Source organism: Gallinula chloropus (assembly GCF_964237585.1).
Source record: "Gallinula chloropus genome assembly, chromosome: 3".
NCBI lineage: Eukaryota > Metazoa > Chordata > Aves > Gruiformes > Rallidae > Gallinula > Gallinula chloropus.
This window is the reverse complement of record NC_140087.1, coordinates 40,157,041-40,183,120: the sequence shown is the minus strand read 5'-3', so window position 1 is coordinate 40,183,120 and position 26,080 is coordinate 40,157,041. Positions and strand designations below refer to the sequence as shown.

Sequence of the window (26,080 nt, the reverse complement as noted above, 5' to 3'; positions counted from 1 at the left end):
TAAAGAGTTTGAAAGTTACTTCTAGAAAAAGACACAAACGCTAGTAAATTAACGTACATGGAGAAAGATACTCCACTCCTCCACAATTGGTTTGATCTATTTTGAAGTATCTTTTACCAGTTGTCTAGAAAATCAAAGCCAGTCTTCAAGATAACATTGCTTGTACTAGTCTGCAAGGGAAAAAAAAAGAAATAAGATGTGGTTGTTAATGATGGCATTTCACACTCAGTACTTGACTGTTTATCTACAAAAGAAAGTTGAAAATATTTTCTGCCGATATTTCAAGTTCTTCACCTTGCTCTAGGATACCTAAGAGCCTACACCAAAAATTGCTAGCTATGGAAATACACTCATGACAAGCAAAACCACAATGCCAGATGAAGTTCTTGTTGTGGTCTGCAAGTGATATCCCAGCGCCCCTGCACCCCACCCCTGCCCCAAACAAATTCATGAAGACTACAGACTGGAAACTCTGTTGCCGAGCTATTTACTAGGCTATCAAGAACATGCTCATTCCTGCAGTGCTGTGCTTTTAGCCATGACACCGAAGAGGATGTTAGCATTCAGGAAGCCTGCTCACTGTAATACTGTCTCCTCTGCTGCTCTGTTCACATTTTGATGTGGGAGGATTGTTTCTCCACAGAGAGAAAAAAAAGGCTTCTCAAACTGTTTCAGTTAGCTACAAAACATCCACAAAGGAATTAAAACAGTAACAAACCATTAATTTGTAGGAAAACATCATAAAGCCTTTAATTAAGATTACAGGTCTACTGCAGTCGCAATCTGTAGCAAAACAGCTCAAGAAGCATTGTGTCTTAGCTGCAGAAAAAAGTAACTACACATAGCACTCCAAATACTGAAGTGGCTGAAGTATTGTCCTCTCGTAAGTGCTGCCACTTCTGCAAGTATTTACCTCATCCTGCATCTTTCTGAGCTTACATCATCTTGTTTGCAATTTAAACAATCCCTGTTGGGAAAGTACGGTAGAGAAAAAGCCATATGACATGCTCAAGGTGTAGGGTCATCTGTCAGGCTTGTGCCAGAGTGATTCCAAACAGAGCTGCCAGGCACTGTTGGAAGAGCTGCTCCTTTCCCACTTCACAGTTTTCAAGCTTCAGATCTCTTCCCTTTCTTTCCCTCACCACGTCATATCCTGTTGTTCCCTTTCTTTTCTCACAGATCAGCATCTGTTTTTTAAAAATAGCTTCAATTGGCTATTGAGCTGCTTAAGGTTATTTTTTGTTGTTGGGTTGGTTGGGTTTTTTCATTAAAAAAACATTGAGAAGGCTAATTCTGGAAGCTCATTCCATTTCCATTTTGGACTTGAAGAGAAAACACATTTGAGAGCTGCCCAGCTGCCTGGGACAGAGCACTAGGAAGTGGCCAGTGGGCAACCGCTTAGAACGGCTGAGAAGCCAGTTTACCACTCACCGCTGTGCTGTGCACTCCAATAAAGTATCCCAGACTCTAGTTTATCTGTTTTTCAAGTTAAAAACTACTTTTTTCCAATTAAATGTTTTTGATGTTTCAAGAAAAAAATAAATTAACCAACTCTTTCATTTGCTATAGCAAACTCTTCAGCCCAAACTGTCAAGTCAGCCCACTGGATGCCATGTCAGTGTTTTTGGTACTGTATTTAAAGGATGCCTTTATCCTATGCACTTTACAACATTAAACAACAGTTGACTGAAATAAACAATAGCTTTTAGCATGCTGGTTAAACAGACTTCTTTAAATTTGCAGGATAAAAAGCCAGAAAGCCGAGCTACGGCTTAATGCTTTAGGGAGTCCCTAATCCTTCAAGAGCAGCCTTGTCAGATTCTAGCATGCTATACAATTTTTACATCTAAGGAGAGTGGATATATATATATATAAGCAGTCCTTACTTGTCCAGGCATTTGTTGATCTGTAAGTGTAGTACCATCAGTATCTTCCTTGTTTGTCCTAGAAGATGCCAGGTCCTGTGGTGGGTCAGGAAGAAAGAAGTCATCTAGAGAACTAGCAGGGAGTTGAGTGGGTCGAGGCTTTTCCCATTCAAGGGATACGGAAGGTAGGCTGGGGGCAACAGACTTCTCTGGTTTAGTTACGCTGGGCTTCTCAGCTTTTGCCATCTCTTTTGGAGCAGACTCTTGTCTGTAAAAAGAGGGAAGGGGTTTCTCTCCTCTTTCCATGGACTTGATCTGGCTGGGCGTCAGGGACTGGAACTCAGACTTGTCTCCTTCAAACTTTGAGCGCTCTGCATTTATCTTCCAGAAAGTGGACTCCTCTTCCTTCCTGGATGCTATCAACCCATCAGAGCCAGGGGTCTTATTGGCCTGAGATTTAGGGACTTGGACGCCGGGTGCTGCTTTAACAGGCTGCCTCTGTTCGTTTTGCAACAGGGCACCGCCTTGTTCTTGAATGGACAGAGATGCAATGCTGAACTCCATCTGACTCTGTTCAGGGTTAAAGAAAAACAGCATTTCAAAGCCCTTCACAAAGACACAGTTTTTAACTTGATGCATGTAGATAACACCTTTGCTCACGGCTAGGCAACTCCCAGACAGTAGATACCACAGCGAAGCTAAATTATTTTAGCCATAAACATCTGCCCTCACAGCTACATAAAAATAAACATCTTTAAAAGTCTGAACTGCCAGCAGATGTGAGAGTCCCAGACCTGCAGCAGAGGAGTCCCAGAAAGCCATCGTAATTGAGTTACTTGGTGCCAACCAAGACATCAGTGCACAGCACACACCACACTAGAACATTACAACAGTCATGGAGGCACTTTGAAAGCTGCATTTGCTTTACATGAAATATGAAGCAAGAAGGCTCTACAGTGTAGCTTAAAAGGCAATCTCCCATTGTAGTCTTTGAAGTAGTTGGCAAAAGGATTAAGTGTTGAGAAGTTGGTTTTACAATTCTAATAACCCTCTGAAGGAAGAAAAACAATACCAGCAGGACCAGTTCTTCACTTATCCCAGAGCCTTGTTTTGTTTCAACTTGCTGTACAGATAGCTGTACTCATTTTGGAGAGGTAATGCTGGGTCAAGGAATCAAGTGACCACAGTTAAAGCATAATACAGATCTTGCAAAAGCCACCCAAAAGCAAACATACTTCAAAATGTTCATTTAGTTGCCACCACTTCAGTACTGTTCATTGTTAACTAGCTGGATATTATTTACACTAAGAAAAGTTCAACCTTATATTCCCCTGAGGAACAGGTATGTGCAACTGTATTTAGGAACACGCAGAAAAGAACTCCCTAATGTCAGGACTTTTGTAAAATGAAATAAACAATGCAAATAAACCCAAAGAACAAACCACCACCATTTACTGTTAGAGCTGTGCTGCTGTAACTATGGGCCTGATTAGTCTTGAGGTAGTTCAGAGGACATTTCACATACTAGCTTTTGCTACAACCAGTTAAGTGATACTTCAGAAGTTCATTACAGATTTGTGTTTTCCCCATTTTACTTCACTAACCGGCCTTTTCTAATAGAATCACAACAGCACCTATGGGCCTGAGTCCCAGCTGCATACCTTTTTCACTAGAGGTCTTTGATCTCGAGTCCTACGTTGCTGTGCATATGAAGTTCAAAGGGAGTCTAGATCTACCAGCAGGTCTCACACCCCTCCTATTTAATATTCAGAAACTTCTCATCAACGTGCAAATGTTAACTCAGCATCTGATTATTTATAGGACTTTTTTATTTTTTAAACAGTCAGCAGCTGACTACACATAATTTGATTCATGGACCAACACAGCTGAACTTCCTTAGATACATTGGTTATTTTTCCAAGGTTATAGGGAAGGAAGCAGCGAGTTCCCTGTTTGCATCAAGAACGTACCGTGTTATCCAAAGAGGCGGAACACCAACAGGCCGTAAGTAATTACAGCTCAGGTAGAACAAGGCGAGTGCGAGGACACACGCAGCTCTTACCCAAGAGCTCAACACCCCACCCTGCCTGCAAAAAACCACCAGGAAAACACCTAGGTGCCCCAGTTTCTTATTTACTAACAGAAGCCATGATGCAAAGTTAAAAGCGGGAGAATTTTCCTTAACAAATCCTGACTAAACAAACTATGGATGCAAAGGTGCTGAGGATTATTTACAGTGACTGCCATTCCCTCTATTAAAACACAGGGGTTTATTTCCCTACACTCATCTGGCAATACCACCAAACAGATGCTTTAGGACTCCAGAACTGGTAAAATCCCAGCTTAAGAAACACCCTCAACACAATATAAAATAGACCTTCACTTCCCCAGTATCCAAGGGGGAAAACAATAAATTCCATCTTGGAAGATTTAAGTGCCTTGTCATGCAGGAGTTAAATCTGTGCTAGATTTTGTGCTTCAGCAGGCTTCCTTCTTCTGAGCAGCCTCATGTCCCAGGGCCCATGCTAGTGATGGCAGAGCTAAAGGCCACCACAGCAGCAGTCAGTTTCAATGAAATGTTAGAAGAAAAATTAGTAAAAGGAAAACCAACAAGATGTCTGTGGGCTAGAACGTATCTCTTATGAAGAGAGGCTGAGGGACATGGGACGTTTTAGCCTAGAGAAGACCAAGGTCGGATCTTTATCAGTACTTATAAATACTTGAGAGGTGGGGGTTAGAAGGATGGGGTCAGTCTTTTTTCAGTGATGCCCAGAGACAGGATAAGAGGCAATGGGCACAAACTTGAATACAGGAAGTTCCACCTAAACCTGAGGAGGAACTTCTTTACTGTGAGAGTGCCAGAGCACTGGAACAGGCTGCCCAGGGAGGCTGTGGAGTCTCCATTTCTGGCAACAGTTGAAGTCTGCCTGGACACTGTCCTGTGCAGCTTGCTCTAGGTGATCCTGCTCTAGCAGGGGGGTTGGACTAGATGATCTCCAGAGGTCCCTTCCAAACCCTGCCATTCTGTGATTCTATGGCTTTGCCTTCCAATGGCAGCAAGACAGACAAGAAAAGACAGGCCTCCTGGGATGCCCTTATGCTGTGGAACAAAAGCCACTGCCTGTGGTCATGCTTTACAACCTTACATAGGGGTCCAAGTATCAGCTCAGAGGTCTGGTTTGGAAGCAGCAGGCTGCTTCTAGCACAGAGAAGAGTGTTGGACTGTGGCAAAACTTCAATCAGCTTATACCCTTTCCAACTCGCTCATGTTCTGCAGAGGATGAACCTCTTTGTCCTTTCAGAATGGAAACCATAGGGTGTACCTTTCCAGTTCAGAAGACAGAACAACCCAACATTTAAGATTGCATATTTGTGTCACATTATTCTTTGGAGATCAAACTGTTCATAACCTGACACAGAATAATTTCAATGAAAATACTTGTGATTCTAGAGATGGGATTTCAGTCCCTAGCTGCTTTCCTAGATTTGTGTGACTATGAAGGAGCTGCAGTTTCTGCACTTTAATTCACCATCTAAGCAACAAAACAAAAATACTTTATCTTTACTATCATTTGCCCAAATTGTATTCTGGTAACTGCTCAGCCCAGAAAGTCTTGAGACTGGGCTGCACTGGCTAGTGCAGTCCCAACTGTAATTTCTAGAATTTATCAGAATTCACATAAAAGCTATCAACATCAGTAGTATGCTCAAGAATACTACTAGAAGCTGGACATGAGCCACCAAGGTGCATCTGCAGACCAGAAGGCTAATCGCATCCCGAGCTGCATCAAAAGAAGTGCAGCCAGCAGATCGAGAGGTGATTCTGCCCCTCTGCTCCGCTCTGGTGAGACCCCCACCTGGAGTGCTGTGTCCAGCTTTGGAGCCCTCAACACAAGAAGGACATGGACCTGTTGGAACACGTCCAGAGGAGGACCACAGAAATGATCCAAGGGCTGGAGCACCTCTCCTATCAAGACAGGCTGAGAGAGTTGGGCTTGTTCAGTTTGGAGAAGAGAAGGCTCCAAGAGAACCTTATAGCAGCCTTCCAGTACCTGAAAGGTGCCTATAAGAAAGCTGGGGAAGAGCTGCTCACGAGGGCATGTAGCAATAGGATGAGGGGTAATGGTTTTAAACTAGAAAAGGGGAGATTTAGATTGGATATTAGGAAAAAATTCTCCAAGATGAGGGTGGTGGATCACTGGAACAAGTTGCCCAGAGTCAAAGTGGAAGCCCCATCCCTGGAGATATTCAAGGTCAGGCTTGATGGGGCTCCGAGCAACTTATCTAGTAAAGATGTCCCTGCTTACTGCAGGGGGGTTGGACTAGGTGACCTCTAAATGTCCCTTCCAACTGTACACATTCCATGATAAGATACTGCGAGAGCAAGTCACTCTCAATGCATTTGCGAGAGTGCATGTGAAAGCAGCCACAAAGCAGCGCTCTGAGGCAGAGCAAACCTAGAAGTCTGTATTCTTTTCAATCCTACCCTGCTGGTCCCAAATCACTGCAAGGTTACAGTAAAGAATGCCTAGGTCTTGGGTTGTCTTTCTAATAAATAGAAGTAAGATTCAAAATTGCCATTTTTTGGGAAGCACTATATCCATCTTTCCTTAAAAAGGCCATATTATGGTATTTAGGAATTTTAAAAAATTAGACCTAAATGAGTCTCAAAGCTGGGACAATCCACCAAATCATAATACTGTCTGTATATACTCATGGGAAACTGTATTCTAGAACCATGCAGTAAGAATGTCGTGACTTAGTAATACCATATAAAATCAGGTCTCAGCTCCTAGGTCTACATTAAACCCAAGATGACCACAAAGAACCAAAGAGCTTTTTTTTTTTTTAAGCATCTTATTCACTCATCAGGAATGTGTAGTATTTTACTAAATGGTCAAGCAAACACAGCCAAAACAAACTGTTTTGCTTGGCAGCCTGAAAAATCCAAATTGTTGAGACAAAGGCTGCAGAAACACTGTCAAAAGCAACTTATTTTAAGCACACCCTGATATATGCGGCGGTAAGAAAGCCAAGTTTAAAATGTTTTAAAAGATGACTTGGCTTTGCTGAATGGACAAAACCAAAATAAATATGGGACCCAAAGTAGCTGCAGTTCTTGCTTTGTTTCCTCCTGCGCTCACTGTGGGTGCTCTCAGGATCTTTTCGGCGTCAGGAGAGCTGTGCGTCAGCGGACACCAATCGCAAGGGCAAAAATAGGGCAAAGCCTTCAAAAACCAGTCTAAGTCATTTTAGTCCATGACAGAAAGACAACCCCAAAGATGCACAGCGTGGAGCTTCAGAGGTAATTTCATGGATTTCACTCTTTGGTGATAGCCCACTCTTTGCCTTCCAGGCTGCCACTGTTACTGGCTAGGCTGAGCAAACTCATACTGACACCACCTGGTATACACATGGTTTTATGCTCAAAAAAATAGCTTTCTGAAGATTGATGGAGGTAACTGAACCCTCAGCCAGGAACACCTGGCCATGGAGATTAAAATAAACCTTGAACACAGCTACTATTACCACAAGTTGGGTGGGTTTTTTCTTTTCTTAAGAAGTCAGCAGTAGTCAACAACAGCAGTGTGTTTCACCATCGGTAGTGGAGGTCAGAAAGTGAAGGGAAAACCCCAAACCTCAGGCATCACTTTTCTTTCCTTCCAAGGAAGCACTGCCACCTCTACCAGCTTAATAAGAATAATCACAATGAAGCACAGTTTGTAACAAACAGCTTTTAGTAACAGGCTGCTAAGGAAGAAGGGGGAAAAAATACTCTCTGCCACTTTCTTCCTGCTTAAAAAAAAAACAACACAGAAACAACTAGGACTTGTGCAAAGAAGGAGACTGAAGGCTGTCTTTTAGTTTTAAATAAAGAAAACACAGCTTGCAAACCACATTTTTTATAAGGGCAATGTAATTTTTCTCTAAATGATTGCTGGAATTAGGTCACGGCTATACTAATATAACTAGGGGAATTCAGAGAAGGAGGCAGCCACCAGATCACTGAGGGGAGTCAAGCTTGACACTTTCTCTTTTTGCCTTTTTTGTGTTAGTTTGCTTTTAAAGATACCTTGAAGACTTCTCTTTTCCACAAACATCTGAGGTTTGTTGAAAGTAGAAGAGATCTGAAGGAGGAAGAAGCCAGAAGTTTAAAATGGAAAACGAAAAAAAATACAGAAAGGACTCTCCAAAGGTACCTTCCAACTATTCTACCTGTATCAAGGCCAACATGTTTTTAGATGTCCATGTGTCAATCTCAAGCATTTGGAATAGAACTTTGGTTAATGGCAGGAATTAGAAACAGATTCCAACTTACTCCTATGCCACTCTGCACACTGAGTGTGCTGGCTGAGATGGCAGACGTTTTTGCTCGCTATTAAATTCACTTTTTTAAAAAAAGAAATCCACACCAAACCCAGAAAGTTCTGAGTTCAGGAATAGTTGCAGAGAAATTTTATTTCCAAACCCAGACACGACTCTTGTTTTCCATTTATATCTTAGAGTCCGTGCTGAGTTTCACTGAATTTTTACTTCAAACAAACCAAGAAACCTCAAAGGCTAAACTCAGCCAAAATGTCAGCTTTCATCTCCCTTAAACCTGAAGCCATAAATAGAATGCCCTAAATTCATAAACCTGGCTTTAGCTCCAGATAAAAATCCAACTCAGATTTCAAAGACGTGTTTTGTTTATGAGGGCTCCACCCATGAACCAAATCACTCCCTCCAATTCAATCTCTAGTTTTAAAATGTCAGCTTATTTGTAGTGCCATGAGAACTTGTTGCTTCTGGAGTAGTTTCCCTTCTGAGAAATGCTACCTTTCTGCTAAAAAAAAAAAATTAGTATTTTAAATGCTGTTGAAGAGCTAACTCAGCAATTTACATTGTATTTCTGCTTTGTTTGAGGGCTTAAAAACAAAGACAAGAACTTTAAATACACAAACAGCTAAAAAATGGTGGAGAGAGTCATGCAAGGGTTTGCTGCGACACACACGACTCAAGCAGTATCTCACATTTGCCAATTAAAAGGAAAATACAAAACGTTTTCTTTTGACAGAGGTGAAGTTACCAAGCCCTCCAACCATGTTCTGCCCCAAACAACAGCAGTTTAGTACACTGCTCTCTGGGTAAGTTTGCCATTGGCATCCACTGCACTAGCTACCATGAGAAAAACGGGTCCATACCCAGTCATCTGGAATCACCACTGGCATCACTGGAACAGCTGACAGAGGCTCCAGCTTGCAGAAAACATGCCCTTGCCTCTTCTCTACTCTTCTCACTACCCTCTCAGTTTTCCTGAAGTTAGATAAATACTGATTTTCCCACTTTAATTTTCCTGCAGTCTCGCTGTTAATAGTAACAATAAAGTCAAGCCAATTGGTTTTACTGATTTGCATCCCTGCTTTCTCCTTTTTTTCCTGCAAAAGCAGAGAGCAAACGCCACATTCCCTGCCTTTGGAAGCCAGAGCACATTCATGCAAAGCTGCAAAAGAACAAAGGAATTTCATCCTCATGGCAATAACGCACAAAAAAACCCAACCAAAACAAAACCTCTGCGTGAAAGGGAGATCAGGGAGAAGATGATCATGGAAAGAATAACTCGTCATGGGGTAGCACTCACGGAATGGAAAGCGCTTGACAGACTGAAATACCAGTGGGAACAGATCTGGCTCACAGGGCACCGAACGTGCGTTGCAACACACCGACCTTACTGAACAGCTCATTAGGGTTTCTTCACTGTTTCCCCACGCTGGAGCCATTGGGCAAGGATACTTCATGGAGAATAAGGTCATTTTACCTTACTAAAGTACTGGTTAGGGAAGAGATCACACAGTAAGCACAAAGACAGGTCTCCACCTTTAGAAGCAGAAGACTCAGCAGTTGAAGGATTTGGCTGAAAGGCTGACACAATATGGGGCACCAGGGAAAACCGAAAGGAGGAACCCACACAAAGCATCCAACCCACACCCCTGTCTTGGTTTCACAGGATTAAATTTCTTCCTCTCAGCTGGTGCAGTGCTGTGATTGGGATTTAAGATGAAAGTCATGCTGATAACACACTGATGTTTTAGTTGTTGCCAAGCAGTCAAGGACCTGTCAGCTTCTCAGACTGCCCTGCCAACGAGCAGGCTGGGGGCACACAAGAAGCTGGGAGGGGATGCAGCCATGGGAGCTGGCCCAGACTGGTCAAAGGGATATTCCATAGCGTATGACATCATGCTCTGTAGATAACTGGGGGTGGGCCAGGAGGTGGGGCAGCTTGGAAACTAGCTGAGAATTGGCTTTGAGTGGTGAGTAGCTGTGCAGTGAATCACTTGTTTTGTACATTATCTTATTATTATTATTATCATCTTCCTTTTCTGCCCTATTAAAAGGCCTTTATCTCAACCCAAGATTTTTAATTCCTGCCCCCCACTCCAGTTCTCTCCTCCATCCCACTGGGAGGGGAGGGATGAGCAAACAGCTGTGTGGTTGTTTTAGCTGCTGGTCAGGTTAAATTATGACATCCATAAAGCCAGATAAAATGGATTCTCTGGAGTTTTGCTAAAGGAAAAGGTCATGGAACTTTTCAATCTACAGCCAAAGCACAGCTTTTATTTCTGGTCAGCAAGAAGGGAGGGAGAAAGATGGAAGCACAGCTTCATTAGATGAGAAATAATTATTTCTAAAGCAACTTCCTCCCCACCTCCCTTCAGCGGTCACAGTTGTTTCCATGTCATTCTGCAATCCTTCCTATCCTGTCTGATCCTTTGTTTTGGAGACATATTAGTAACAATATTTGTAATCAGCGAGAGATAAGCCAGATGTTGGGTTGAAGAACACTTCACTAGATGTACAGGCATTTAAAAGAAAAGACAAGTATCAGTTAAAGAAAATTAATTTGAATGCAGACACATCCCCTCTTGGATCACCAGGCAGTGCATTACAGGGAGCACTATCTCCAGGAAGTTCAATTATTCTGAACTTCCAAAATCCTACCAAGGCAGAGGTTAGAAATGTGATTACAGCTCCCATGTTCCCAATACTGAGTTTTGGATTTTGCACCAAAAACAGGGGAGAGTCAAAACTGCTGCTTCCAACATATGGCTTATTTCACCTTACTGTCAATGAGGTCCATACTCTTCTCACTAGTCCTCTTTTCTTGTCAGCTTCACCCAAGTACAGCCACACTAAAAGCCTCTTCAGTATTATACTAAAAGCCAGGGACTGCTTCTTCTAAGGGTTCTGAAAGACAGGAGGGCTTGCTTGCCTGAGCTACCTGGCTTCCCCTGAAGGAAATCCTCTTTGGGCTCCTGAGTCACCGCAGCTTGTAAGGGAGTTCTAAGGCAAGTGAAAACTGGCAATGCTTTCTCTGAAACAGCAGTTCTATGGGGTGCTGGGACCCAGGAGCCATGTCAAACTATAGGTTAATCAGCATCTGCACAGCACAGATGGGATGCCAGCTAGAGGCAGTGACCTTGAGCGGGGAAGGCTGACAAGTCTAGTGTTGGGTCAATTGGATTAATTCAGTATTCACTGGCATTTCCAAATAATTACTCTGCATTAGGCTAAGATTATATTCATAAGCTCATACACGATTATCTACATAGTTCAAGGGCAAAAAACTGAAGAAGGGGGGGGTGTGGGCAGGGAAGAGCCTTCTCTGTGTCCTCTGGCTTTATCTGCCAAAGCCAAATGTGTGATTAAATTAACATGCCCACCATGCTCAATTGAAAAAGACAATAAGCTGGTTTTTTTCTCCCCTATTTTCTTCATCAAGAAGTAGTAAACTTCATTTCCCACCAGAAACATGGTACATCTATGTTTCCTCACACTGCAGGTTGGGAAAGATGGGGAACACAGGCTCTGTGTTAGTCTTATGAAAATACCATTACAAATAATACTTTAACAAAACACCAGAGGTAGAGTAAAACAAAAGAAAAAAACCCAAACCAAACCTACAAAAATCAACCCACCACAGAAAAACACAGTTTTAGAGGAGCTGCCTTTGGAGAGGAAACAGCACAATGCTTTTAGCAGAGCCCCAGGTTAACAGGTTACATTACATTCTAGTACATAACAAAAAGATGAAGCTCTAAGAAAGATAGGCTCTAAGAAAAAAAAAATCCAATGAAGTTACTATATATCCGTATCTTTCTCAACCCATTCCCTAACTACTTTACTCCTGAATTCAAAAATGAAATGCAGTTATGGTCATACAATATCCAAGACACTGGTCTCACTACAGAGAGAAAGCTGTTCAGAAAGTTTACTATGAAAACTCAGGTGGTTTGGAAGGAACTCGTTTTACACCTGCACTTGAGGACAGAACATTAGTACACGAGGTACGTTTTGTGTTACTGTGGATGTAGATCTAAGCACACCAGCCGTGGTTCATTTGCAGGACAGTCACTTTACACTGCTCTCACAGAATAAAGGTGACATTAGCCTTTAAAGTCTTGGAATGAAGATAATATAAATGCAGAAGGAACATTATAAAACGACAAACAAAGTTTAAAAATAAATCTGCTGTGTATTTACCTTTGTTTCCCAGGAGAATGGAGCCGAGTGTTCATCCTGCCAAGTTATGTCCTGAAATGAAATTTAAGAATGACTAAAAATCATCAAAGCAGCTTTACCTGCTCAGGAGCATCACACACAGATGACCTTACACTGCACTGCCAAAAGCATAACAGCCACTACCACAGAACTAACTAAAAAGCAAGAGCACTACTTAGAGAGGGCACTGATTACAGTTTAACACTGCCTGAAAGCATAATACATATGAAGGTTTAACCTGGTCTAAACCTCTTGAAATGGTTTTCCTACAAACAGCTTTAAAACATGCATTTCCAATTTCCTACTAGGCATTTTCTTTGGAAGCCACTAGCAATGCACAGGGACAGATACAATAAGAGGTGCAAAGGCTTTAGGGAAATAAACTCCCATTTCCTCCCCTCCACGGCCCAAAGAGCACGTGTGAGACCAGGCAGTCACGTGGCAGCAAAACAGCTGCACATCCATCAGGTCAAGCCACAGCTGGATCCAGCCCTGACAAAGACACATCACTATGCCACTTCAGTGACAATCAGTCTGAAGTAACACTTCAGTGACAATCAGTGCTGCTGAAAGAACCACATGGTGCCCAGAGTAAAATCCCAAGCTGAAATAGCTTATTTTAAGAAGCTATGTTATTTTTCTGAAAATAATGTCAATTTGAGAGATTTAAATAATCTCTTCAAACAGACCATGCCCTCCACAAAGGCATGTGACCCACAGAAAAAACATGATGGGGTCATAAGAAAATAGATAGATAGATAGATAGATAGATAGATAGATAGATAGATAGATAGATAGATAGATAGATAGATAGATGCTGGTGGTTGCAACAAAATGACCACACGTCTGTTTGTAGTTGTGGACAAGAGTCGTTTGTAGGCTGGGTGTTCGTGCTGGTAGGCGTAGCGAGCTGTGCTCTCCATGCTGAGGGCACCACTGCTTGGTCACCCCACTACATCGGGGCAGAACATGCTTCTGAAGAGCGTATGGAAGGAGGAAAGCCAGGAGTAACCACACACCGGGAAGGAGAGGACAGGACAAGACCTGGAGTGCTTGTTTCGCACTCCTGTTGTTGAAAGAGTAACAGAACTAGACCGTGTTTTAAGCCAACACAGGAACCCCAGATCTTACCATGACTGCACTTTCTTACCTCTGCCTTTACAGAAATACCTTTTCTCAGACATCTGATGCCATTCCCCCTGATCTGCCATCTCTTCTTTCACCCTAGGCAGATTTTGCTGGCCGAGTGCTACGAAATCACAGTTAGAAGTATCTGAAACCACCTCCTAAAAGTGCAAATGTGTCATTCTCCAAACTATTACTCATCTGCAAAACACAGGGTTTCTAGCAGCAGAGTATCTGTGATATATATGAGGGTGATCTCATGCTCTTAAAACAAACTGGGCTGATAGAGACCATCTAAAAGGAAAGGCATGGGCTCTGCTTATTCTGACCAAAAAGTAAAATTGCTACAGGAAATTTTTGCTGAGGTTCTTTTGTTCCAGGAAATAAATACTCATTTTATTAACATTTCAGGGAAAGAAAGGGAATAAAAACCCTGCTTTTTCTAACTTCTACTGACAGAAGTTCTAACTTCTATCAGTATTTGCACCATGGAGTGCTGCTGACCAGATAGGAACATTTCATCACCTAGGTGGGATGCCTTGCAGCAGGTGTTAAAATATGTCAAAACCCCTTAAGGACTGTATCCTTCGCCTCTGAAACTGGTGGAGCTGGCAGTTTGCTTCTGAAGCACGCCTGACAGTAATCACAGTCCAGGGAGGGAAGAGAGACAGGAGAGCTCCACCACAGCAGTAAAGGACAGAAATTAAATCCAGCCAACAGTGTAAGACTCCTACATGTTGTCAGAGCACCTTAAAGCTCCAGACATGCAGGCATAGCTGTCAGGGGGTTTTACCTAGAGGTTTAAAGGAAGCTCTGACTTCTTGCCACCTACAGGACATTCAAACCAGTTATGGATCAGTTTTAAATTTGGGAGCAAGCCAAAACCATCTTTGTCCTGGATCTGAGACAGACAGTTCCTTCTTTGCCTGTACCAGAGGCAAACGTAGACAGCACTGGGAACGACAGCTCTTCACCCAGTGTTCCCTGCACATCCTCAACTGAGAAGCAACACTGCTGCTGCGAGAGAGCCCTGCTGACAAAAGGCTGCCTGCAGCGGGATAGAACAGCATCACAGAGAATGCAGAGTGAAGGTATGAGGTTGTCATTCCCTACAGGACAGGGCAAGTCAGCTTCCCACTTCATCCAATCTGTTGTCTTCTCAACCACCAGTGCACTTGCTGACATCTTAACTCATAGTCAGGTTAACCTCCAGGTTAAGCAGACAAAAACCTCCCAAAAACGAATTAACGATATTTTGGTACCAGTTGTTACAAAGATCTTGTCAGAGGCAAAATCTAAGACTTTTACAGATTATTTCAAACAATGGAAGCAGCAGACACTTGTTAGGCTGGAGCAGCTCCCCGAAAGAAAAGGACCACAGTTTTTTCTTCTTAAAAGGATGGCTCATTGTATCTCACGCAGCACAGCCCAGCACACCTCAGAGCCAGTAAGTCTTGGGAGCTTTGCCCATGTTCAAGAGGTCGTCCACGGGAGCTAGTAAAAGATAAAATAGGGTAAGACATGGTTTGAGGATACAAAGCTTCAAGGAGTTGACATCTGTGGTGATCTGAAGTGTATCTGAAGCTAGGATGAAGGAGACAGTTGTCGGGTTATGTCCACGATCAGGAAAGGAAAGGAAGTTTGTGTAGCCTCCTCCTCCTCTTGTGCCCTCACACAGAGGACGTGCAGAGGACCAAGTGAGAAGCAGGAGAACAATGCAGTTCAACAGTTTTCTGTCTGGTGTGCCTGATTCATGTTCATCACCAACAAAATCTGACAAAGAACTCTGCTTTCTATAGAACAAACAAGCTCTCACATGGTTGAAGAAAATGGGAGTAAAACCCATCAACTATTTTAATATTCACAAAAGTAAATAGTGAGTGGAAATTCTAGGGAAAAAGGCTTCAAGACTGTTTATTATCACCACAGATTAGCAGAGATCCATATCTGTTCAGCTTTTGTTTTCAGCACACAACAAAGCCTTCTTCCAGAAAGAAGGCAAATAAATCAACTTTTGTTCACCAGCATTAAAGAACCTATTTGCAAGAAATGGGGCCTCATGCAATATATTTCATAGAAACAGAAAAAAAGAGGGGAAGAAAGAGGCAGAAGCCCAGTCATACACTTGACTTCAGCAGCCAGCTGCAGAATATACATAAAAGAATCACAAACTACACTTGCTGTATGCAGGCAGCTTGGTGCAAAGCACAGCATCCGAATTTCAAGATGGAAGAGACTGGTGAAAACGTGCCATCCCATGTGACACGAGCATTGCTCTGTAGCCAGGCAGCCACAAGCCCACCAGCAAACACGCCTGAGAAGCTGTCTCAGAACACTGCTTGGTGATTATCGGGGTTTAACCACGCTCAAAAGCTGCCCTGAGGGATTTTTTCAGTTTTTAAAGAGCTCAAATCTGTAACAGGCCCAACGTAGAAGTTATTGCTATATTGAATATTTGCTGCTTTAAAGCATTTTTAAGTAGGAGATAAAAGCACTGATCCTTTGGCTTGCTGCCAAAGGCTAAGCAAAACAAATACCTTATCTGCCTTCAGGTAGGTAAGTCAAGCTTCCCTATTAAGAGATGATGAATGAAGCTAACTCAACTGTCCTTCCTCCAAATAAAATGTTTACTGCTTCAACTTTCTTCAATGAAAAGTTTAATTATTTCAAGTCCAACTCTGAGCTGCTCAATACCACTCAAATATTCAATATTTCTTTAGAAAAAAAAAAAATCAAACCTTAAATCACAGGTATGTCACACACTTGTTGATAGAGAGGGACAGTATTAAGAGAAGAGTGAAAACTTCTTGTAAACTGAGGATCCAAACTATCTTTCACTAAACTAAGCAAGGAGGATCCAGTGCTATCAACTAACATCAAATCAGATGCTCAACACAAGCTGACCACTACAGCAGTCAAAGGTTGGTAGCCTCTCACACAATGGCTGTTTCTCCACCCATTCCCTTCATCCCAGGTTCTGGATTTTCCTCTTCTCAGTTAACCTTATTTTCTACCACTACAAGCATTAGACATAAATGGAGAAATGCCAGCAATCAAAGGCTTGTTAGGAAAGAGGAAGCTCTGCTCGAAGGCTGCAGCCTCCAAAGGCCCTCAGCCAGGAGGCTTAGGCTGTCTAGACACAAGCAATGGTGGTGAAAGAAAAAGTAGTCTGCTGCTGCACGGCCCATGTGGGATCAAGTCAAATCTTCAACAAATGTGACAAAACTTCTTCCACAGGGTGTGAAATGATCCTGTTAGCCTGGAAGAGATGAAAATATATGCACGACTAGAAAACAGAACAAGATAGCAAACCCCAACATCTCTTGCCTCTCTAGGAGGAAGTGTCAGAAAATACCATGACCTGCAACCCCATCAAGGTCATTGAGTTGGTGTATTCTGGGGTCTGCTTCAACTAGGAAGTGTTAACTTTACACCATGAGGCTGGTGATGGACATGTAACGGCTGGTGTCAGCAGTTGTGTGCTTCCTGACTGTGACAGTGTGGTGCATACAGGTAGAAAACAAGTGAACTGATTGCCACCCAATCCAATTCTGTGCTCGGGAGAGAAATGCGGTTTTAGGAATCAGGGAGCCCACTTCCTGTACTTCCATCTCTTTCATCAAGCTTGTTGACACCTTTTAAGATACCCTCATTTCTTTGACAGCAAGATAGCAGGCTAAAAATCAGCTCTGGTGTCCTGGCACCGATCCTCTTTGGGAACTGCACTCACAGTGCGTGTTCAACTTCAGTTGTTAACTTTGTGAGTGGCAATGCCGCAGTGAGGATGAGGTCACGGAGAGGAGCCGTGGCACTCAGCTGACTCGAGGCGTTTGCTACGAGTCACACACGGTGCCGCAGTGCCCCAGCGCTGCGAAGCGACTGGATCATGGCTACGGGACGCCGCGGTCCTGTTACCGCACATCTATTTTCTGTCACAATCTTCCCACGCAGGCAACATACTGAAAGGTGTTTTGAGAGTGTAAGAGATGCTTATACTTTGAGAACTTACAGTCCTGGGCTGCACGATCAGATGAGTCTGGTGTTGGAAAAGACATATGGGAAACAGTGGGAGCAAGAAAGAGGGGACCAATGGTCCAGAAGACCACTACACATATCCTCTGGACCACATTATCAAAGAGGTCACATGCATGAAAGTGGGACTGAAACCGTGAGTCCTGGACAGATAAATCAGTATCTTCAGCTTTCATCCTTGTTTTGTTTTCTCCCGAGTCCTCCAAAGAACAAGAGGTGAAAGAGATCAACTTTCCATGCTTAAGCAAGCACAGGTATATCACTACAGATTTCAACATCAGTTAACAGGGAAGATGAGCTGTGGCTGGAAACATGAAGCTTTTGGAGCAAGTGCCAGCAAGAACATCGTCAGACCAAACCACTCAAACTGAAAGGGCTACAACATCAACAGGTGACTTTAAGGTAAGCAGACTACTCTCCCTTTCCTTGCCCTAGGATACCATATGCCAGGAGACAGAAACAGCAGCCAGAACCAATCCAATTGCCCTGAGGAAGGGCTGGGTGACCCTGGAGGTGCAGCAGTTACATCTTACAAAGACAGCAGCAGTACAACCCTGTGAGCCGTCAGACCAGAAGACAGGGAGATAATAAAAGCTCTGCAGGCAAACCATTTGCAAGCCTGGAAAGTTGAACCAGAACGGCAAGAGACTGGCTGCTGTGGCTCTCGAACAGCAGGACAAGGAGGAACAATGAGTGAGCCAGGGCAAATGTCCAAGAATCAGGTCTAATGCCTGCAAGGGAGCAGGGGGAGAGGAAGCTATTGGATGAGAAGCCAGGAAAAGCTCCAAGGCTCAATAGTGCAGTTGGAACGACTAAAATGGAAGTGGAGAATGCCAAAACGAGTGGAATCTCTTTTCTTCAGAAATATCATTTATATTAACTTCAGATTGGAAGTCAAGGAGGAAGTCAGCTGAGGCAGATGCTTCCAAAATTGAACACTCTGCATCCAGTATTTTGATGAACTATGCTGTCTTTGGTTAATGGCTACACAAATGCTAACAACTACATTATTTGTATCATGACTGTATTTTGAGGGAAGCAGGGAAAGAAAACAGCTTGCCAAATTTCAGATGGACTCTCAAGCTATTCTGCAAAGCAGGAAACTATTATTAATTTCCATACAGTAGAGCACACACAACAGCCTGCAACATGCTTGCTACGCTTCCGGATCCACGTTATTCAAAGCAGAAAGCATGGCAGAGCTGTCTGTGACTGGGACAGCTGAATATATTTACCTTCCACAGTCATTAACGTAAATCCTTTTGCAACTAACTTCAGGTTTAGGCTTTCTTTCAAAGACTGCTGGCACAACCAGAACTGCCTGTCTTGCGTCCTTCTATACTACTTTTTTCACCAGGAGTTATGGTCTATTGCTAGCAAATATTTGCACAGAATTTCTGGTATCACTGACTAAACAAAATTGAGCTTGACCAGATGTTCTTGAACTCCAGACAGGGTGGGTGTGTAGCAGATCGTCACACCTTTGTGACAGGTGAAACACTGGCAGCGGTCTGAGCACAAACGTGGTTGGGAATCACCACGCCGAGTATGTGCGTGCTTCAGACGCAAGGGGTATTGGTGAGGAGGCTAACAGCAGCACTGTTCTCCCTACACTGGATTGATAATTACCAGTGCAGAAGCAGATTATTTTTCTCTTTGTAGAAGCCACATAAATTAAGTAACAACAGGTTACTAAGATATTATATGAACATCTAATAAGTGAAAAATATTGGCTGTGTAATCTTGCTGAGATGTTAAAGAAAATAAAAGAAAGGAAATCTCCTGTGCAGAGTGAGAGAGAGCTGGTATCAGAAGAGCACTGTCAGGTCTCTGTAAGCATTACCAGACCTTCTTCTTCAGAGGACCACACTTGGTAGCGCAGCCCACTGCTCTGGGCCAGGTACCCTGACACTGAAGGGTTTCCAGAACAGCTGCCATGCTTTGCCACTAATGGCTCTCAGAAGCTTCAAAACCCGTACCTTCTGCCATCCATCTTTCCACACCCTTGTTTTTCCTGGCATATGACACGGAACAGACTGCATTTTATTTTTTTTTTCTTTTTTTTTAAGTTATCAAAAATACCAAGAGCTGGAATGTTTTCAGTGCTGTATTTTTAACCGTGTCTAAAATTAGAAACAAAAAGGAAGAGACTTAATTCAGCGCAAGCATTGCCTGCGGCCCGCTTTCAGCCGGATGACTTCCAGGCTAGCCGCGGCCGTGCCCCGCCGCCGGGGGGGCTGGCACCAGCCTCTCCTGGGAGCCTCCGTCGCGCACAGAGTTAGTTACTCCCGCCTGCCTGCCGCTAACTGCGACTCGGTGCCTTTCCCGCTTTCGCGGTCTGGCCAAGTCCTCTCGCTTCCAGCGTTAACATCCCGCCCCCCCCGCGCAGTCACGGACCGAGGGAGAAGAAAAATACCATCTCCAGGGCAACTCTCCCGGTTGCCAGAGACTAGAAACGCCCGCTCCTCTTCGCAGCCCAGCGCAGGCGGCACACGCGGGCACAGGCAGCCGCGAAGCCGGGGCAAGGCTACGGCCACCCCGCCCGTGCGGCGCCGGGGAGCGCCCCTCGCCCCCCAGGCGCCACCATGGCGGGCCGCCGCGCCCAGGCAATGCCAACGGCCCCCGCCCGGACGCCGAGGGGGGAGAGGCGGGCCCCGCCGTCGCCCCCTTCCCCGCGCCCCCCGCCGTTACCTCGTCGCCGAAGTGCACCACCTTCTGGCCCGTGTTGAGGCGGAGGCTGGGGTAGGACGAGGGCGTTGCGGCGGGCCGGGAGGCGCCGCGGTGCGCGGCGTAGCGGGCCTGGATGTGCGGCTCCACCAGGCACTTGTCGATGATCTCGTCCTGCTGGCGGGGCGGCAGCCGCTCCCACTCGGGCCCGTAGCGCTCGCGGATCCGCTCCTTCTCCGCCATGATCTTGCGCGCCATGGGGCTCAGCGAGGAGAAGTAGCTGAACCGCTTGCGCTCTCGCTCGTCCAGCGGCCGGTTGCCGTTCATCACCGCCGTGCGGGAGGCGGCGATCGCCGCCGCCATGGAGGCCATGGCCACCCCGCCGCCGCCAGCCCCGCACGCACCGAGCCGGGCGCACTCGTACGGCGGGAATGGCAATGAGAACGGGAACCGCCTCCTCCGCCCTCCTCCTCCCTTCCCAGCTCCGTTCCCCTCCTGCCAACACCGCCTCCCCTCACTCCCTTATAAAGCCCGGCCACCGCCCCGCACACACCCCGCCTTCCGCACGCCCAGTGCCCGCGGCAACCCCCACCGGCCTCCCCCGCGGCGCCGGCCGCCTGTCGCTCTGGGGCGGGGAGGAGCGGCCTTTCTCCCTCTGCCTCCCAGCTGTCGAGTGACGGAGGGAGAGGCCGCCTCCCGCTCTTGCTTCGGAATCGTTACCGTCCGCAGCGCGGGGGCCGAGCCTCAGGCTGCAACCCCGGCCAAGCCCACCCAGGCCCCGCAGCCCTCTGTGCCCCTGCCCCTAGCGCTCGTCCCGCACGGCACCTTCCCCTCCTTCTCAGAGGAGACAGGCAGTAGTACCCCCACACTGCCGGGACCAGGAGCACCGAGAAACAACTTGGCTCAGCGGGCAGCCCAGCATGAGGACAGAGACCTGCCCTCCCCAGCTCCTAAGCCTTCCTTGTTTCTTGATTAGACAGGAGGTCCAGCAGCTCCTGTCAGAAGAGCCACCATGCCTGGGATGGACTATTTCACCCACCTCAACAGGTTCAGCAGCAAGTCGGTCCAAAGCCTCTGTAGTATTTTGGTAAAATAAGAAATTTGCAGCCCTATTGTAACAAGTCCATGCAAATAGATTTCCTACAGGGTGAAATAAGTAGCAGTTTTGGTCTTCAGTGTACTGCAAGAGGAAGAATGTTTTCTTCTAAATAGTGAGTTAAAAGAAGGTGTGGGGGGGTGGTGTCAAAATTAGGTGAAGAACAATTGTAGCACACCACCACCACCTGAAAAGAAAATTTAACTGCAGAACTGGAGTTGCCAACATTATGACCAGTGAGTGTCAAGGGTAGGGGTCTGTTTAGTCTTAACTCTTCTGAGTCTGTTTAATGTACTTACTGGGAGATCCTGTGTTATTCTTCAGCACCCTGCTTGTTCTGTTGGCCCTTCTACACACTTGGCTCTGCCAGACCTGTCCACCAGAATTCCCCAATACACCACTGGTGCAGAGGACAGCCCAGCAGTGCTGCGTAACATCTTTTTAAAAGATAAATCTTGACCAAGAAGATCTTTCCCAGTATATGTGAGGCTTTCAGGATGCCTTTTCCACAGCCACCTGTGTTAGCTGCAACTTTTATGACCCAAGCTCTGAACTCTGTATTTGGAAATTACAAACCACTTGGAATTAAACTGTATTCAGTAACTTCATTCCAGGCACTTCCAAATGTTGAGTTCTCCCTACCTGCTATTCTGTGCCTCATTTTATAAACACACCTAAACCTTCCATAAGCTGCAGATTTCATTGGCAAGCTACACACCTGACCACAGCTTGCCCAGCAGCCCACCGCCTTGTTTCTCCCTTTCAGATAGCTCCTCATTTACTGTACAATCGCCCTCTTTTCCTGTAGCAAAGTCCTACCTTTGCATGTGGTACCTCAGCAAATGATATGTCAAACTCCCAAAAGACCCCCAAAGTCTCCTGGGGTGGGGGAAACATAGTTCCTTTCCACAAAAACAAAACAATCTTACCAAAGACAGGTAAATATGTCAGAAGATTTATCTGAGACAATCTGTTTTGCCTTTTGTCCCATGTAGTTGCATGGGAACTTTTATCTTCACAATATATTAATAGGTTGCACAAATATTAAGGTTCAGATTAATGGGATTTCATTGCTTAGCCTATTTTCTCCTCATTTTGTCTTAACATTATCCTTAATAGACAAATGGTTGAGGCTGCAATACATTAATGTTCTCATTTACCAGTTCAAATGATATCGCTAGACCAGCTAAGACGACACAGAAGAGGATGGAAAATTATAATTAGGTTTTTCAACATATCTAGTTCTTCGGAGGTAATTACAGTTCTCCAAGTCATCACATACCAGCCCAGTTATATAATCCTGTTTTGTTTGTTAAACTTGTTTGAGAGCATTTGACTTGAGCTCGCTTTCTTTCTTAGTCATCTGTATCACGCCCAGAGAAACAAGCCTTTGAAACACGTATACACACAGTCACAGAGGTGTAATACGTTACACCTACCCTCCCCTGAGCTCCCATTAATGCCATCTTTTTGCCTGCCAGCAGGAAAATGGGTATGAAGTCAGTCACAGGAGTAAGAGAAATGAGGAGAAGGAAACTCAGCTGCACACTGTTTGTCTGCCCAGAGAATTTCCTTCTTCTCCCCCGCCCCTCCTCTGGTCCCTCTAGTCTAATCCCTAAAGCAAGAAACCTCTTAATGGTTCCAGGGACTGTCTGGTCAGTGCCAACACAGATTTCTCCTTTCTCAATGAACAATACAAGCTGTAAGAAAACTTACAGGCTTAAAGGAGAGATCACACTACTGGAATACACACTAGACAGAGTTAGGTGTCTCTTCCTGGCTACTGTACCCATCTCTCCATTTGGTAGGCAGAAAGTAACAATTCCTTTCCTCCATAATGAAATCTACCAGAGGTTTCTGAAACTTCTAGAAGACCCTGAAACAGAAGGCACCATGTAAGCAAATAGTGCTTATTTCTAGTGAGAAAGGGAAGGTGCTCAAGCAAAATACCTTTGTCACAACTGGACAGCAACCCTGTTCTTTCAATGAAAGCTCACAAGCCTCCTTTATCCTCTCCTGGAAAGAAATACCTGTTTTCTCCTTTACTCCAATTCTGATCAAGAAAGTTTAAAATGCATGTTCATTGGCACCAGCCAGACACAAGGCCAATTTGCTTTTATTATAGTTTGGCTAATGAGCCTTAGGTCTGCATATAAAATTCTGCCCTTTTTTTATTTACTCAAAATTATGCCTATCCTTCCAAATGCTTAGCAACAAGTGCATTAGTGCTTGCTACTGGCTAACAACCTGGACTCCAAAGAGGTGTTTTGCCAGCTTCCCAGGTTAATTTTCATCTCGGGCACTCATCTGTCATACATCCCCCCATCAGATGTATGTACCTGAACTTACTAAATTGTCCCTGCAAGCAAGCAGAAGAGAAAGACATGCTTTTGGAAAAACGGGCTCAGACGGAGGCAGTGTTTGCTTTCTGGTATTTGCAAATCAAACATTGATTTCTACAGTTTAAGATACTGCACATGAGATCATTCTTCCCTTCGCTAGGAGTTGGGTCACTATTTTTTTAAATCAAATCTAACCATCTTATTGTAGCTCCAGTACAGTCCATACAAATTTTGAGGCAGATTCTAGACCTACTCTCAGACTCACCTGAATCAAGATTAGAAACATCTAGAAAAAAAAAAATCTGCTGCCTATTCCCTCCCCTGCCTTCCTGCAACATTACTCCTGCTGTGCTCTACAAGTCTGGTAACTGTAGGGTAAGTTAGCATGGCAAGAAGTTAATACTGTAACAGCACTTGTTCTTAGGGAGGAAGAGTTACTACACAGACAGCAACATTTGTTTCAGCAATTAATGGAAGAAGGTTCAGTGGAAGGAAAGCACATTCTTGGGCTACCCCTGTGTTTTCAACATACAATCCTTAAAGAGCTCACAAAAGGAAACTCCCACAGGTACATGCACACCACTGGTTTCATTTCAATTGGGAGCACACTTTTGAAATGAGTCTCCTCATTTTCTCCAATTACCACGTTTTAGTTCACAGCAGAGAGAGATTACAGAATACATATTGCTTCATCCAAAAGACTGGTGTGCATGGCTTTTGCTTTACCTATTTAACTATCTTTATCTCAACCCACAAATTCACTTACTCTTATCCTCCCAATTCTCTCCCTCATCCCACCACAGGTGGAGAGGGAGTAAGCAGCTACATGAGGCTTTGTTGCCAGCTGGGGTTAAACCACAAACACATATGAACAGGTATCTAGCTAACCATAGCTGACCTATTCGGTCAGTGATCAACGTAACAAATAGTGAGGCCTAACTTTAAATCACCAGGGCTTCTCTTATAACTGATGCCAGCACTCACAGCAGCTTCTCACTCACCTTGTGGCACTCCACTGCCTCCCTCCCCTCTCCAACAGTCTTCACTTTGAATCCAATCGATAAATACTTGTGTGGGATAATCAAGACAAGACTCCATTCAATAAATCCACCTTGTTTTCACAGCCACTATTAAAGGAGGTCACCTATATCAACTTTCTTGATGCTTTGCTGTATTTCTTTCTTCATTAAAGAAGGGACTGAAATTTCCCTGTGCTATAGTCAGAGAAAAGCAACCACCCCACTGCTATTGGTACACTTTTGGTATGCAGGATGTTTTCCTCCCTTGGAGAAGAACTTACTCTTTAGCTTCTCATTATTACACAGTGGTTAGGACAGATCTTTGCAATTGCCTAAAGCCCTAACCTCTGGAAAACGGAAGCAAGCAAAATAAAGAATAGATTATCTGTGTAGAAGTTGACAGCAGCAGAATCGGAGTTTAGATCATCAGTATTAAATGAAAACTATACCTGAACCAGAACAGTTCTGTATGTTTTCTGAAACGCTGAATATTTAGGCAAGAAAAAATGTTGATCAAAGCCACTGAGGAAACCAGACATTTATCCTCCATTGCCCGCTCTTTCTGAAATCACTTAACCTGATAAAAAGCTTTAAAGCCACAGAGCTCAAACTAAAATTGAGTATAACTCAGTTAGGACTCACCAGAAATACCATCATCGTTATTACAGTCAGAAATTGGCTCATGATACTGTGTTGTATATTGAATTAGCCCTGCCTTTCCAGAATGCCGCTGGGCACTTCCACCAAAACCAGCCCAGGGAGCCCTGGTTGTTACTCTCCCAATATACTGTCAATCCACTGATACCTTCTCCAACCACCACCACCGGGTATTTGGAAACAGAGATGGATGTAGAGTTACTGTGTTTCTGACATTTACTCACCAAGAGCCTAACTCCAAATATGTAATTGGTTTTTGTTTCCAAATGTTGTTTTCCTGAAACCCATTCTTTTAAGCTGACATCTGTTCCTTCCCTGGACTGCATTACATGAAATCCCTCTGTATTTACCAATTACTCACACATGTACAGCTCGATGTTTTCCATGCAGAAGACAGAGGAAGCTTTGGAAAAAAAGAAAAAAAAATCAAAAGAAAAAAGCAAATGGGAAGCAGTATATTGGTATTTCCAATGCAGATTACTTTTCCATATTTTTTTTGAAATACATTTTCACCTGCACTACCTGAGATGAAGTTTCTTATTGAAACTGTATTTCCTGATAGAGTATGTCTCAATACAAGAAAACAGCTATTCTACTTTTTTTCCTTGTTAGTATTATTGGTTATGGAAAAATTAATTTTATTTTAGTGGTAACTAGTCAGGAAAGTTTACTCTATTGCAAAACCAAACCATTTTGGCCATAATTTCCCCTTTAAAATAACTTACGAAGCAGTACCTT

At 44.2% G+C, this 26,080-nt stretch overlaps 1 protein-coding gene across 1 annotated transcript; it reads right to left on the bottom strand.

Moving 5' to 3' along the window:
- Nucleotides 1–113: 113 nt before the first annotated feature.
- On the bottom strand, nt 114–20,600 carry LOC311189891 (uncharacterized protein C1orf198 homolog; the record flags this gene model as incomplete). The annotated part of the gene is made up of 4 exons (XM_084261684.1): nt 114–170; nt 1,887–2,435; nt 12,387–12,437; nt 20,253–20,600. 4 exons carry the CDS (start codon nt 20,598–20,600, stop codon nt 114–116), a joined length of 1,005 nt encoding a protein of 334 aa, XP_084117810.1.
- Between the last annotated feature and the right edge of the window lie 5,480 nt (nt 20,601–26,080).